The sequence below is a fragment of the Mizuhopecten yessoensis genome, unplaced genomic scaffold (genome assembly GCF_002113885.1).
Source record: "Mizuhopecten yessoensis strain PY_sf001 unplaced genomic scaffold, ASM211388v2 scaffold2307, whole genome shotgun sequence".
In the NCBI taxonomy this organism is placed as follows: domain Eukaryota; kingdom Metazoa; phylum Mollusca; class Bivalvia; order Pectinida; family Pectinidae; genus Mizuhopecten; species Mizuhopecten yessoensis.
In genome coordinates, this window is record NW_018404481.1 from 74,890 (window position 1) to 89,086 (window position 14,197).

The 14,197-nt window shown below is 37.9% G+C and overlaps 1 protein-coding gene across 11 annotated transcripts in view; it reads left to right on the top strand.

Annotated features, from left to right (window-relative positions):
- Nucleotides 1–14,197, top strand: part of LOC110445452 (catenin delta-1-like) — a 76,524-nt gene that overhangs the window by 50,849 nt on the left and 11,478 nt on the right. For all 11 annotated transcript variants that reach the window (XM_021490091.1, XM_021490094.1, XM_021490099.1 and 8 more), the window contains 3 exons: nt 8,760–8,895; nt 12,947–13,073; nt 13,417–13,533. In XM_021490091.1, coding sequence (XP_021345766.1) covers nt 8,760–8,895; nt 12,947–13,073; nt 13,417–13,533 — 380 coding nt within the window. The remainder of the gene's footprint in view (nt 1–8,759; nt 8,896–12,946; nt 13,074–13,416; nt 13,534–14,197) is intronic.

Sequence of the window (14,197 nt, forward strand, 5' to 3'; positions counted from 1 at the left end):
GAACTGTGACTGTTGTGATACGGTTGAGTGATTTTCCGTACATGGCGTGTATATAATTACACAGTCTTCCACTCGGCATCCGTCAGTGGTTTCCGGTTGAAATGAAATATTTATATTGAAATAACTCCAGGGAACATCCATTGGAGAATTCAGATACAACATAATTTCAGGTTGTTGCTGGAACGAACCATACTGCTTTGAAAGTATGTCTTTGATATGAAAAGCTATAGTTAGCTTGCATAATTAAAATATCTGTGTAGTTTTTGTCAGTGAACTCTTTATTTAGCAATTCTAGGATACTACTCCTATTTGAAATGATAACGGATCAATTAAAAATCTTCATGAAGAAGTAAAAACCACAAATAAAGTCTGCCATATTGATTTATACTGTGACTGAGTCGGAAAGATTTTGGTTCAAAATGCTGAGTCATCAGATTGGTCATTTCATAGTATTAAAAACCTCACTTCTGTAATTTGTTTAAAATGTTGCTTTGTATGCTGCAATCTGTATGCTGCAGACAATTGTATACAAGAGTTTCATTGTAAAGAATACATGAAGGCCATATTTGGTTGGAGAGGTCTACAAACATATGTCAAGACGATATTGGCTCAGGGGCACGAAAAGTGTGCTTGGCAAGGTTTGACACATCTGCTAGGTTCATGGGGGTCCCCGAGGCTGTCCATGTGTGTCCTGATTAGATTTAAATCAATGATACACATCCAATAGGTTCACAGCTACCTAGCTGCTGGACACACCAGTCACCTCTGTATAGCAACTTGTCATATCAGCAACACCTTCACATGGAAAAGCTTTCAAATAGCATCTACACAATGACACCTTCTTAGATCGTAGGCACCTCTGTATATTGACACATCGTCAGATCAGTCACCTCTGTATAGCAACACATCAGCAGATCAGTCACCTCTGTATATTGACACATCTTCATATCAGTCACCTCTGTATAGTGACACATTATCAGACCAGTTACCTCTGTATAGTGACTCCATGTTGGATCATTAACCTCTGTAAAGTGACACCTCAGATCAGTCACTTATGTATAGTGACACATTATCAGACCAGTTACCTCTGTATAGTGACACCTTGTTGAATCAGTCACCTCTGTAAAGTGACACCTCGGATCAGTCACTTCTGTACAGTGACACCTTGTCATATCAGTCACCTCTGTTTAGTGACACCTCAGATCAGTTGCATCTGTATAGTGACACATTGTCAGACTAGTCACCTCTGTAAAATGACACATTGTCGGATCAGTCACCACTGTAAAGCAACAACTTTAAAAACATTGCAACCACTGTGAAATTCCATCCTGTCAGATCATGGTCACTTCTGTATAAGGACAAATTGTCGTATCACAACCACCTCTGTATAATGAAAATATGTCTAATCGTGGTCACCTCGATTCAAAATGTTCAGATCACAATTTAACTCATCATACATACATGCTTACATGTTCCTGAAGAACAAACTGTCGAATGTGTTGATGGTTATACCAGTGGTAATTCACACAATCAAGAGGTGCTCATTCTTCAATTAGTGGAGACCTGTTTGAATTGTACGGAAAGCTACAGTATACATATGTGTTTACCTGTAATTTGATGTAAATTTGTGAAAAACTTGGAAGATGATAACGATGTGAATGTATATGAGTGTCAAAACCCAGGAGGCTTTCCCTCGGTGAGGCTTAAAGGCTGCTACAAACCTTCCTACAGAGCTGTCCATGGGAAAGAATGTCAGCTACCTGTGAACAAAATAGGCCTCCAATCAGGCGTGATTCAGGGAATACACACATCATCCACAGGTAAATACAGAAGGCTGTTACCCTCAGGCTACACGACCCACTAATTTGTTATTCACGGACTAAATATTTTGATAAATCAGACTGGAGCCATATCTCAACCCCTTATTGAACCCCGTAATGTTATCCATGGAAGGGACTGGTGATCAACGGTTGTTGGAATTCTGGGTGACAGCCGCTATCTTTGTCAGACTGGACAGTGGTCAATTTTAGGGTCATTTCACAGTAGATAGATCTTGTTAATGGATACAGTAAACACAAATTGGCTGGGACTGGAATGTGTCCTTGTGGAGACTATAAATTTGTGAATTTCAGTGAGATGTTGCATTGGTTTTTTTTATGTGATGAGAAGCATGTAGTTGTCATAGAAAAACGCTTGATTGTAGATTGATATTGCTTGAGTGTACTGCAAGTCTTATCTACAAAAACAGTGCTTTTCTTGTATAGAACTTTTAAACATCCACAAAGTTTGGGAAGCTGGTGGTACGTACAGTACAGGTTGAGATTCAAGCTAGTGATAATAGAGTATTTACAGGTATGGAGGTTCCAGTCTGGGTTATGTCAACTGGTGTATGAACTGTGTATTACAAGTCAATAGGAAATAGCCGCTGCATCACTGTAGCCTGCTACCCTTAGTCACAGACACTGGAGTCAGCATCACAGGCAGAAGACGACACCCAGAGCTCTGTGGCCATTCCATACTACCAGATATCCCTTGGAATTCCTTAAGACCATGATCCGTTGGAATTTTTGGATGGCCATCCTCTGGTTTAGATGTGTGTCGGTGAGCTAGCCGACTGATAGTAGTAGTAGCCCCTGTATATATATATACACTGTAGTTGTACGCTGCTCGTCACAGACCTAGCCAGGCGGCTACTATTGTTACAGTTCTATTCCAACGCACATTGTTCTAAACCTCTGGCGTGTGTTCATGGATAAATGAGATACAATTATTCAATGCAATATTTGAATCGCCTGGTTGGCGATTGGTAAGCAGTGCCTTCTGTTCTGTCATAGAGTGGAGGAAATATTCGAGGGTAAAATGGAAGATGGTCGGCATCGCTATACCGACATCAGAGGTAAGTCCACGTAGTATATGACTTTTGGAAATATTAATTTAAAATGCATTTAATCTGATTTTGTATCTCTCTGAACTTTAATTGGATATTGATCACCTTTTACAAGGACATGTAGGTGTACTCTGGTCGTACATGTAGCCAGTTTTATATAGGCGGAGTTCGTGAAATCAGAACATGTTCTTATGTCAAGAACATGTTACAATGTCAACAGAATCTTGATACAGTGTTGAAAGTCAAATGAGTGGTAAGAAAGGCCACTGAATTGGATGTATTTAAATCGAACAAATGCGGTTTACCCGGCACTGATAAGGCTGGGGTGTTTATCGCGGGGCTATTTAATTACCTCTGACCACAGGTCCGTGTTAGAAACACCCCCTTCCTAGGCACATTGCCGACCTACCTGACACAGGTGATTTTACATACCTGTACAGTGATTGGGTCTGCACACAGGTAAACATATTAGACCTGTACATTGATAGGGTTGTAAACGTACCTGTCAAGTGGGATCAATAAATTGCAGAAAAGTCTATTTTAGACCAAGATTATAGTAGCATTGCAAGTTTCAACATTCCTAAAAAAATTAATGACTCTTATCTAATCTGACATTTTCCTTAGACCGGCATTGCTTTGGGACCGAACCCCAAATTTTTAATTGTTCAGACAAGTTGGTTGCGGTATTTAAAAACCAGATTCAGTGTTATATGTCCACTCGAGTATCGTTTGGAAGATTTTTATGAACAATATACATTTTTGTCATATTGCTTTAACTGGTATTGAACTTTTCAAATGAATGGTCGAGCCCTATATATATACGATTACAGGTTCCGCCACATTCTTGTATCTGTAAACAGAGATATGTTGGGTCTACCAACATTGTTTTCAGAGTTTATAAACTATCATATTCCATACACAGTCCCAGCAGGTGAAACCTTTGTCCTACACTTTTTGTGTGTGTGAATACAGCTGTTCACCCTATACACACCCTACAGGGCCCTCATTTAGGATTGTCAACTCTATGAGCTAGCCTAACTATCTACCTCTTTTAACAGGTTTTAAACTTTACATTGTTATTCATAAATATTAATATTGTATGTGAATAGTTTAAGTGGAAGGTAACATGATGAAAAAAGTCCTGGTAATGTAGATATAGATCCGTCAGAAGTAGGCATACTGAAATTATGAAACAAACATATTACTAAAGATGGCACAGCACAAACATCAATATTTGATCCAAGAAAAATTAGGTCTTTAACTCATTCACCCCTGAAATTTCATAATGAACTATTCCAACCTTTGAATTGGAAGAGTTCAAATGTGTTCTCAGGGATGAATGAGTAATAATACGTTTTGAAGTTGTTAAATGTGTGAAGCATTAAGTATTAGTGGGACAGACACCTGTTGTCCCCCGTCTGTTCCCCCACCAGACCAGGAATGTAGATTCCATTTCAATGTGATGGATAGAAAACTAATTAACGAGCTCTCCTGTTTTAAGTGATTTACACGTAACACTGGAGGACAGTCACGGTCGACTGGCGACACCGAAGCACATCTCGGCTTGATGAGGTGTTGACGGTTACACACCTGTACGTCCTGCTTCAGCAAAGTCAAACATTCCCGTCAAACAATTTTAACCGAAATTTTTGGCAAAAATTTTATGAAATTATAACCATAGGAATGAAGTTATGATTAGATTTTGTCATTTATTACTGTTGATTTTTAATGGTTTATTAGTTATAGCCCCATTAAAAGTCTGACTTGCAAAAGTAATGGATGTGTTGTAATAATATTATGAAACAGGTCGGAGTGAACTTAAGGGGAATCATGTGTTGAAAATTTGATATATAGAAAATTAGGAAATGCCTGACATGTGATTTCAAGTTAAACCCCCATTCCATGATTTGAAAATAAGAAAAGCATGTCAATTACAATATAGACAATAAATGCTGTATTTGGTAATAACATGTTAATTTATTTTTACGGACATCCTGCTACTTCCGTTCAATTCCCGTCGTAAGAATATTTTTTGTTAAATCATCACCATCTTTCTTTGTAGATTTAATGGGTGCATGGGTAAAGATATGTTTGTTGCTTTTCCTAGTCAAGTTTGAGACGATGTGGTATTGATTATGTATACGATATGAGTGAAATCTCCATAGACCTGAATAAGCAATGAAGTAGTAGATAAAACCATTAGGATCAGATGGTAAAGGACCAAGGGGCAATATTGGATCAATGCAAGCTCCACATTGACACAGATCAGTAATGTCCAAGCTCTTCCCTTACATGGAGTTAACTCGTTCAACCCTGAAATTTCATAATGAACTATTCCAACCTTTGCATTGGAGGAGTTCAAATGTGTCTTCAGGGGGTGAAGGAGTTCAAGTTCACCCTTCTCCCTAACTTAGAGCTGTATAGGTCCAAGTCTCTAACATGCAGCTTCAATTCCAGTTAAATTGGCTGCTTTAGTTAAATTTGTTTACTCAGAGATGAAAACTATCATGAGGTCTTTGCCAGTAAATATGTGCCACAAAACAAAAAACAGACAGGAAACTTGCCATTAGTTTCAGTAACTATGGGTATGTATTGATATTATTCTGATTAGAAGAAATGCAACATTGAAATCAATATATAGTGAGTTTACTTAAAGATAATTTGAAAGCCTCATGCAGTTTCATATTCCTGTCAAATGCTGTTGATAATGCTGCCAAGAAGTCATATACATAAATAATTAAGTTTCCTAAGAAAAACTTGACAGCTAGGGTGTGATTTTGGTAAAGCCTATCTGAGGAGCATTACATTTCTGTCTTTGCAACTTGTGAAAACATCATTAGAGGACTGAAGCAAACTGGCCAAGGTCAGTTAAACCAAGGCTGTAATCTGAATTGATAGACCATCACACAGTGTGAACTTATATGACTGCCATAAAGAGCAAGGAATGCTAATTGGGACCCTTCAACTAAGGTTTAACTGGCAGAATTTCCCACTTACCCACATACCCAATTTGTGAAGACTTTCCACACATGCGGGGTACATGATTTGTGCCATATGTATTCCTGTATCTGCCTGGCTCTCCTTTACTTCTGCTGTTTTCTTCCTTCACACGTACATTTTTCAGCGTAATTCAGTTCCATTGCAATGCGTGTCACAAATAATCCTTCTTTCCGATGACCTCTCATTTAGATATTCGTAACACAAAGACAAATACGTGCCAAGGACACAAGAGTCTCATTAGAGGTCAAAGTCAGATTAATGACACAACGTAAAAGACCCAACATTGAGGTCAAGGTTAGGAAAAAGGATCGATGGAGTTTGTCTCTCCTGAAACTTGTGAAAGAATTGAAGGTCACTATCAAGGTCATCTGTAGCCAGACAGACACAATCGAAGTACCTATTGATTTAATTGTCAAGTCGAACTGCTGATATATCCATCTTCGATTCTCATCGCTACCAGATTTGTCAAAGGAGTGCCTGACCTTTGTATTTGAATGGATTATGTGGAAAAGATTTTACATCTCTCGAGTTGTTGGTACATATACTGAAAAAGTATTTCTTTTTGTGGTCCCTAATTTTCATAGATTTGCTAAAATAATCAATTTTACAGGATCCTTCTCTTGCAGACTTCAGGTCCAATGGCCATTGCACAAGGTGCAACAGTAAGAGTAGTGTGCAATGAATTTTGTGGGCTGTATTTTCCGAGAGAGAAAAAGTTTTTCGTGAAAATTTGAACCCAGGAAATTAAAAAACCTTTTTGCAGTATATCAGGTTCGGTGATCTTCGAATAAGAAACCAAAATCTCCATTCAAATCATCACCATTTGGTCACTATTTAGAGGGGGGCGATGTCTTCTGATGAACATAGCACTTACTTGAGTGGTACTAGGAAAGCTACACCCATCCGTCTATCACAGGAAGGATGCACAAACAACAGATATCAATGGATTTTTATCTAATTAAAACCATTTCCTAACCGGTCTTTGATATTTTACAGACTCACAGAAGTACCGATTAGCTTTCTCTTGTCTGCATCGCAGTTCAAGATTATAATTCTTTGTAACATGAGCCGGGAGTGATAAAACATATTAGCATTTTCTGGTCTGCATCAGGGATTCGGCATTATAATTTAACTGAACGGTGATAAAATGTAATTGTAGATGGAAGTAAAGTGTTATGGGTCAGTTGTGAAGTGTATACAAGTGGAGGGGGAGGTCGGGGAGGAAGGATCGGTGCTTCGTGCCATTTACACCGGAGCGGAGCATTGTCTTTATCTTTATGATACAATAGCTCTGTCTAGTCCTGAACGATTCTGATGCACACAAGCCAGCATTTAATTGAAGACCATTATAAGAATGTATTGTCTTGTCAGTGGACCCTGGGAACGCTGTTTTTATAAACCTTGTTTGTCTGCGCTGATTTTCCTAGAGATGAACAAGATTCAACTGTTACTTAAATACTTTCTATAAGTGTTTTCATAAAAAAAAATGTAGCTAAAAAAAATTACCTAAAATTTCCTTTTGCTAAGAAATTGAAAATTATATACAATATATATAAAGTTCTTTGTAGACTATAAACTTCTGTATACTGGGAAATTTTTCGCTGCAGTTTAATTTTTGCATTACATTAATATAAGTAAACAGCATAATAAACATAGTAATTAAATGGCTAAATGAACACCAGGCAAACATTTATTTCATGGGCGAAGGGCGAAAAGTTGACGGGGTGAACATTTTCCAGTTTACAGTATTGCATTCATCAACAAATCCTTGGTACAATGAAATTTTGGTAGGCAATGAAAAATTTAGCTGAATGTACATTCACAACCATTTCCCATACCTGCTTCAGGGAACTTATAAACATGTATTATGGCATGTATTAAGTCTGGTCCTATGTTATTGTCAGAACATCACAACCTTAACCGTCAGACCTGTTGCTCCAGATGCTGGAACGTAAACACTAGCACCTGCTAACGCTGTAGTACTTTTAATGGGTTTATAGGAATGTTGAGAGATCCAAACAGTCTCCATCACTACAGATCATGAGAAGTTGTTGTACACAATACAGAACTTGTGCAAGTCTATCATAGTGATAGACCCGACTCCTTGTAGCTAACTTTGTCCCATTGCTAGGATGCTTTGATCGGTAGCTATATGAAGATTGTGTGGCATTGTTATATAACAATAGGAACAACAACCAGTAATCATATATAAGTTGTATGTAGATATGTTACAGGAACAAGATAGGGGGCTTTGTTGTCTGATGCATTGTATTATATGTAAACTTATGTTGATGTGTTTTCTTATTTGGGTTGACTGATGTATGACTGTAAGCTTAGATTGTCTTGTATAATGATTCTTGATGTTACTGATGTGTATTATGAATGTTATTGAGCATTACTGAGGCTGTACGTGTTGTCTGATGTGTTGTGTGTTTCTATGTTGTAGAGAGTCTCTATGACTGATGTGTAGTCTGATGTGTTGTGTGGTTGCAAGTTGCAGTCTCTATAATTGATGTGTTGTCTGATGTGTTGTGTGGTTGTATGTTGTGTGTTTCTATGTTAGAGAGTCTCTCTATAATTGGTGTGTTTTCTGATGTGTTATGTACATGTGTTTTTATGAAACAGAGAGTCTCTATAATTGATGTGTAGTCTGATGTGTTGTGTGGTTGTATGTTACAGAGTCTCTATAATTGATGTGTAGTCTGATTGTATGTTACAGTTCTCTATAATTGATGTGCAGTCTGATGTGTTGTGTGGTTGTATGTTACAGTCTCTATAATTGATGTACAGTCTGATGTGTTGTGTTTCTGTGTTACAAAGAGTCTCTATAATTGATGTGTTGTCTGACGTGTTGTTTGGTTGTATGTTACAGGCAGTAACTGGCGTAACCCAGACCTACAGGAGGTGATCGACTACCTCAGCCACCCCAGTGAGGCGGTCAAGGCCAATGCTGCTGGCTACCTGCAACATCTCTGCTTCAACAACGAGGATCTCAAGTCCAAAACAAGGTAAGCATGCATTGCATGTCCAAAAACAGGTAAACATGCATCACACGCCCAGAACTAGGTAAACATCCATCACAAGATCTAGCATCCTGTGTCACATGACCACAGCTAAGTCAACTTCTGCATATATTTTTTATTGTGTTCATCTTTAATATAACACTGTTTCGTCATTATATTTTAGCTGGAACCATGTACTTATCATTTTAAGTGAACACAGCTATATGGATGCCTTTTATACTTTAATCATTATTTTGAACTTCAATCCATGCCATGTTCTGGTAATCTGGAACCTCCGCTTGCTATTTTCGTTAACAGTCCTGAAGCTAATGTAGTTATACTGGTGATATTGGTTATACATCAACCAGATTAAATCCGTTCCTGTTAGCATAACTTGTTACTGGATTTCCTTCCCCAATCATTTGCTTCCGGCAAAAAATCCACATAAAACTAAGATTGACAACCTGTGATGATGGTAGTGATGTAATACAGGGAGGCTTTTATTATATACAACAGAAAACTGACGGTCGTCTACAATCTTAAACATCTCCTGTGGCTATTGATGCAATTTTTTTAATTCAATCAAGATAACATTCGATTATTCATAGAAGGGTATAGCTCCAGAGTAAAACTGAAAGACTGGCCTTATTAATTTAGCCCCAAACAAAACATTAACTCCTTACTGAGTTCTACATAAGACATATTGATTGTATGGCCAGACTGGTACCACTCCCCAGTCTCCAGTCTCCAGCAGGCTAACATTTAATGATAGTATCTAAAGAACAGTGTCCAAGATACTTTTATAATGTAGGTGCCGCCTTATTCGGTCTAAAATTCTGTGTAACTGATTTCTTACATTGAATTTCCAGTGATTTTTGTCGTCCTGACAATCTTTTTCTAAGTTTTGATTAGCCCTATTACATAGCAAAATATTGGGTTTTCAAAATGTGGGTTAAACTCCCAGGAAAATCAATAATGGGCAGGGAGAGGATATGTCTTTGGGGTGAGGCAGGGGGGAGAATAATGGAGGGGGAGGATTATAGACGGAAATGGGACAAAGTGAAACAGACAGACTGATAGAAGAAATAGGCTGATATTGCTGGGCCGACTCTAATTCTGTGGAAAGTTGTGAAACTGTTCCAATGATGGTCTCTTGATTGAATATGTGGTATTCCTGGTATTCCCGTTTAATTACAAACAAAGCAATCTAACATAAACTAGGGCATTTGGCTGAAACAGAAAGAAAAATAACAGTGCCGGAAATTAATTGTGAGGTATTTAGGCAACAGGTGCCCGTTATCAGGGATGCTGGTGAGTAGTAAAGGACACCACATTCCTGGGCTCCACGTCTCCGGTCTAGTGGACCTATCATTGATCATACAGGTCCTCGTTAGCTTAATTTTCTTTAAAATCCATAAAATGGAATACTTACTGGTGAACATCTCATTATCTGGTCTAATCATGTTTCTTTATTGATGAAACTAATTTCAAATCCTACCATGTATAAAGATTTGTTAAATATATTTTAGGAATTGTCCGAACTATAGATGTTATGTTTATTTACAAGCTAAAGAAGCTTCAAAATTTTGGTGTCCAGTTATAGAGATGGAGGGAAACAAAACACCCCAGGAAATACTGCAGTACGATAAACAGAGCTCTACAAGAGGGCTACAGATAAAGGCACCACAGGGAATGGGGAGACCCACTGTACTGTTATATATAAGTAATCAGGCTGTACCGACTAGATAACCCTAATCACTGATGACACCAGACACCACTAACATGGTGTTTATGATTAGTGATAATTCCGTTTTAATGACCCCTCCCCTGGAGGTGTAAGTGTTTGATGGGGAGAAGGACTTTTACTCTCTCATTCTCCCTATTATTCCACCTCCCCCTGTCATGATCTCTCCCCCTCTCCTGGGGTGAAGTATTGGATGGGAGAGAGAAGGATTGCTAAAACCCATGAAGTTTTTTGGAAAGAATTATCCAGCTGCATTTCTGTAACAGCTTATCTCCCCCTGGTTTGAAACTTAAAACACAGACCTCCTAATTATTAAAGTATATTTTTTAATTCAATTAAAGAACCTAGAGATTTGAGGGGGGGGGGGGCTAGCCTAGTGATGGAGCTGAGGGATACATGTGTTAGCATCCCTATTTTCTCTACTCCCTAGTTCCCAGTCTCCAATCTCCTTGGGAAGTCTTCCTTTTTGCCGGTTTTCCCCTTACCCAGGGAGTATGTTTTTGATGGAATGATACAAAAATGAACCTCTTTCCTTAACCCCTCTTCTGCTATTAGCTAGTTCTCTTCCTTTCTGTATTTCACGGAGATGGTCACTTGTGTTGATGATACTCGGTGCCTCCTCCCCTCCACTCCCCTGATAATGGGCCAACATATGTAGGAATACAGATAATGGAGCTTGATTATAAAACAACAGGAGACACTCCCCTAGATAAAAACGTCAGTGACTAAACCCTCATCAACTCATTAGTGGTGAGATCGTATGGGACTTTGGGGCATTGTCTATCTTACAGTGATAACTATTTTAATACAGAGGAACATTAATACGTATCATTTTGACCTCTCTAAACTGAACATAGTGGAGACCTATCTTACCTAATTAAACATCACAGAGACCATTTCTCTAAAATGAATGTCATAGGTAGGAAATCGATCAATAATGAACATAACAAACATCTCTCAACTGAAAACAGTACAATAACTAAATTAAAACCTTGTTAATTAAATATCTTAGAGATCAAGATATATTTTTTTCTCAACTGAACATTTTAGAGATAAGAGGTGAAACCTATTTATACTTAACTCATTCACCCCCCGCAAGACACATTTGAACTCTTCCAATTCAAAGGTTGGAATAGTTCATTACAAAATTTCAGGGGTGAATGATTTAACATAATATGATCTCAATGTTACAAGATTAAGCTTCACAGGAAACCAAAAAAGTTGTTCAGATTTTGGAGTTTCATTTAATAGGAACCAAGATTGTTGGGATTCTGTTTCAACAGGCAATAGTAGTTGAATAGGTACTAGTATGTGCAAAATAAGGGAAACACACAAATTCTACAACATTATTATGTCTCTCTTAAAAAACAACAGAAAAATATGTTTATGACACTTGATATTGGTGAACATAAAATGTGTCAAAACTCATTTAACTATGTGTTTCAAATAGAAAACTCCAAGCTCGAATGATCAACAGGATTAGTGGTTCACACTCTGATGTATACTTGCGTACATATTCTAAAAGCATGCCTGGTAATTATGTAAATACACTATATGATCATGTGATGCTCGGATCATTGAAGATCCACATCTCGGCGTGCACGTGATGCGGAATATGAATACAGATGATTTTATAAAAGTACATGGTACCTTAGTCAGGAAATAGCAATAAACACTGTTCTCTGAAATACCCAACAGTCTAACTGTTAGACAAATAAATATGTGTTTGTTTAGGATTTCCTATCTACTATAGAATTTTTGCTCTAAAATGTGATTCCTAAACCTTTTATTGAGTTTCTGTAATTTTAATAAAAATTTGTAAAAAAAAAATCAAAAAAAATCAAATCAACATATTTTCCCAGCTTTGATTGTAAACTACATTATCATTATTATTATTAACAAAATAATGTCAGAATATGATTGAAAAAAAATATGCATTCATAATTCATGATTTTTTGGGTATCACTACAGATATGATTTGTAGGGCCATATGTGTTGTTTTCATGTTGTAAGGTGTTATTACTGTCGATTATCATACTGTTTTATTTGTTTGATAGCCCGAGTTAATTTGACTATCCTCTAGTTAGACATTGTGATTCTATAATGAATTTTAGGTCCCTTTGTTCATTATAAATGTATTCTACTGGATTGGATTGTACACCTGTGGTTTGTTACCTGTAACGAGATTTGTAACTGATGGTGGTGTTGTAGAGGTAAGATGTTGTCATATATCAGTATGTGAGGTTTGTAACTGTAATGATGAGTTGTTTACCTGAGATTGTTATCTATCAATACATATTTTATCTATTGTAGGGGTCTCGATGGCATCCCTCCCCTGGTGGAGCTGTTACGGAGCGACTACCCAGAGGTCCAGAGGAACGCATGTGGGGCCCTGAAAAATCTGTCGTATGGAAGGTCCAAAAGTGGTCTTGACAACAAGGTAAGGACTGTCCCACTCATGTCCAACTCTGTCCCACTCCTGTCCCCACTCCTGTCCCACTATTGTCCCACTCTGTCTATTGTCCCACTCCTGTCCCCACTCCTGTTCCACTCCTGTCCCCACTCTGTCTATTGTCCCACTCTGTCTATTGTCCCACTCTGGCTATTGTCCAACTCCTGTCCCCACTCCTGTCCCACTCCTGTCCCCACTCCTGTCAGGTCTCCTGTAATAAAATCTAATAAAGAGTGATAATTATACACAAGGGAAATATAGAAGTTTACATACAAATGGAAAAAGAAACGTAATGAATCAGGTACATTAAATGCTGATTTTATCTTTATAGAAAGCCATAGAGAGTGCTGGTGGAGTCACAGCCCTGATTCGACTGATGAGGAAGGTCCATGACGAGGATATCAAAGAAATGATCACAGGCATTTTATGGAATCTGTCCTCATGTGAGGTACGTTCTTCATGCAAATACTGACCTCACTTTGGCTCAAGACTTTTTCCATCAATAGTGCCAATGTTTGTTTCCGAACATTGTAAGGTTGTTTTCCCATTGTTCTCACTTGTTTTCCACCAAGAGTAAGGTTGTTCTCCACCAAGAGTAAGGTTGTTCTCTACCAAGAGTTACTCCAACAATGTAAGAGGTTTTACACGGCGAAAAACTTTAGACAGGCGCCGCGTAACCTCTAACTGCCCATAGCTGATTTTCCTGATGCTGACGATCACATTTTCAAAGTTCGGATTAAGAAAGAGTATATCGTGTTTACATACATTTAAATGGTCAAAAGGGTCCAAAAAATAATCTTTTCCCTAAATCCATGATTATATGAGAAAAATTTCGTGTCAAAGACATAAATAATGAGTTTTTCCTCATTCGAAGCGAAGCAGACAGCATTTGCCATGATTTTTCCGGTTAATACAAAAATGGATTACATGTAATGTTTCACAAGCGGAATACAAACAAACTCCGTATCATTTCGTTCCGTTTGAAATCCCCCCTGCTATTTTGTATTAATCCAGAAGCCATGTTTTAAATGTAGGTCAGAGATGTGCTACAACGACATGGACATGTATTTTGAGTGTTCTATTCCGTAATATACTATATATTTGTGTCTGTG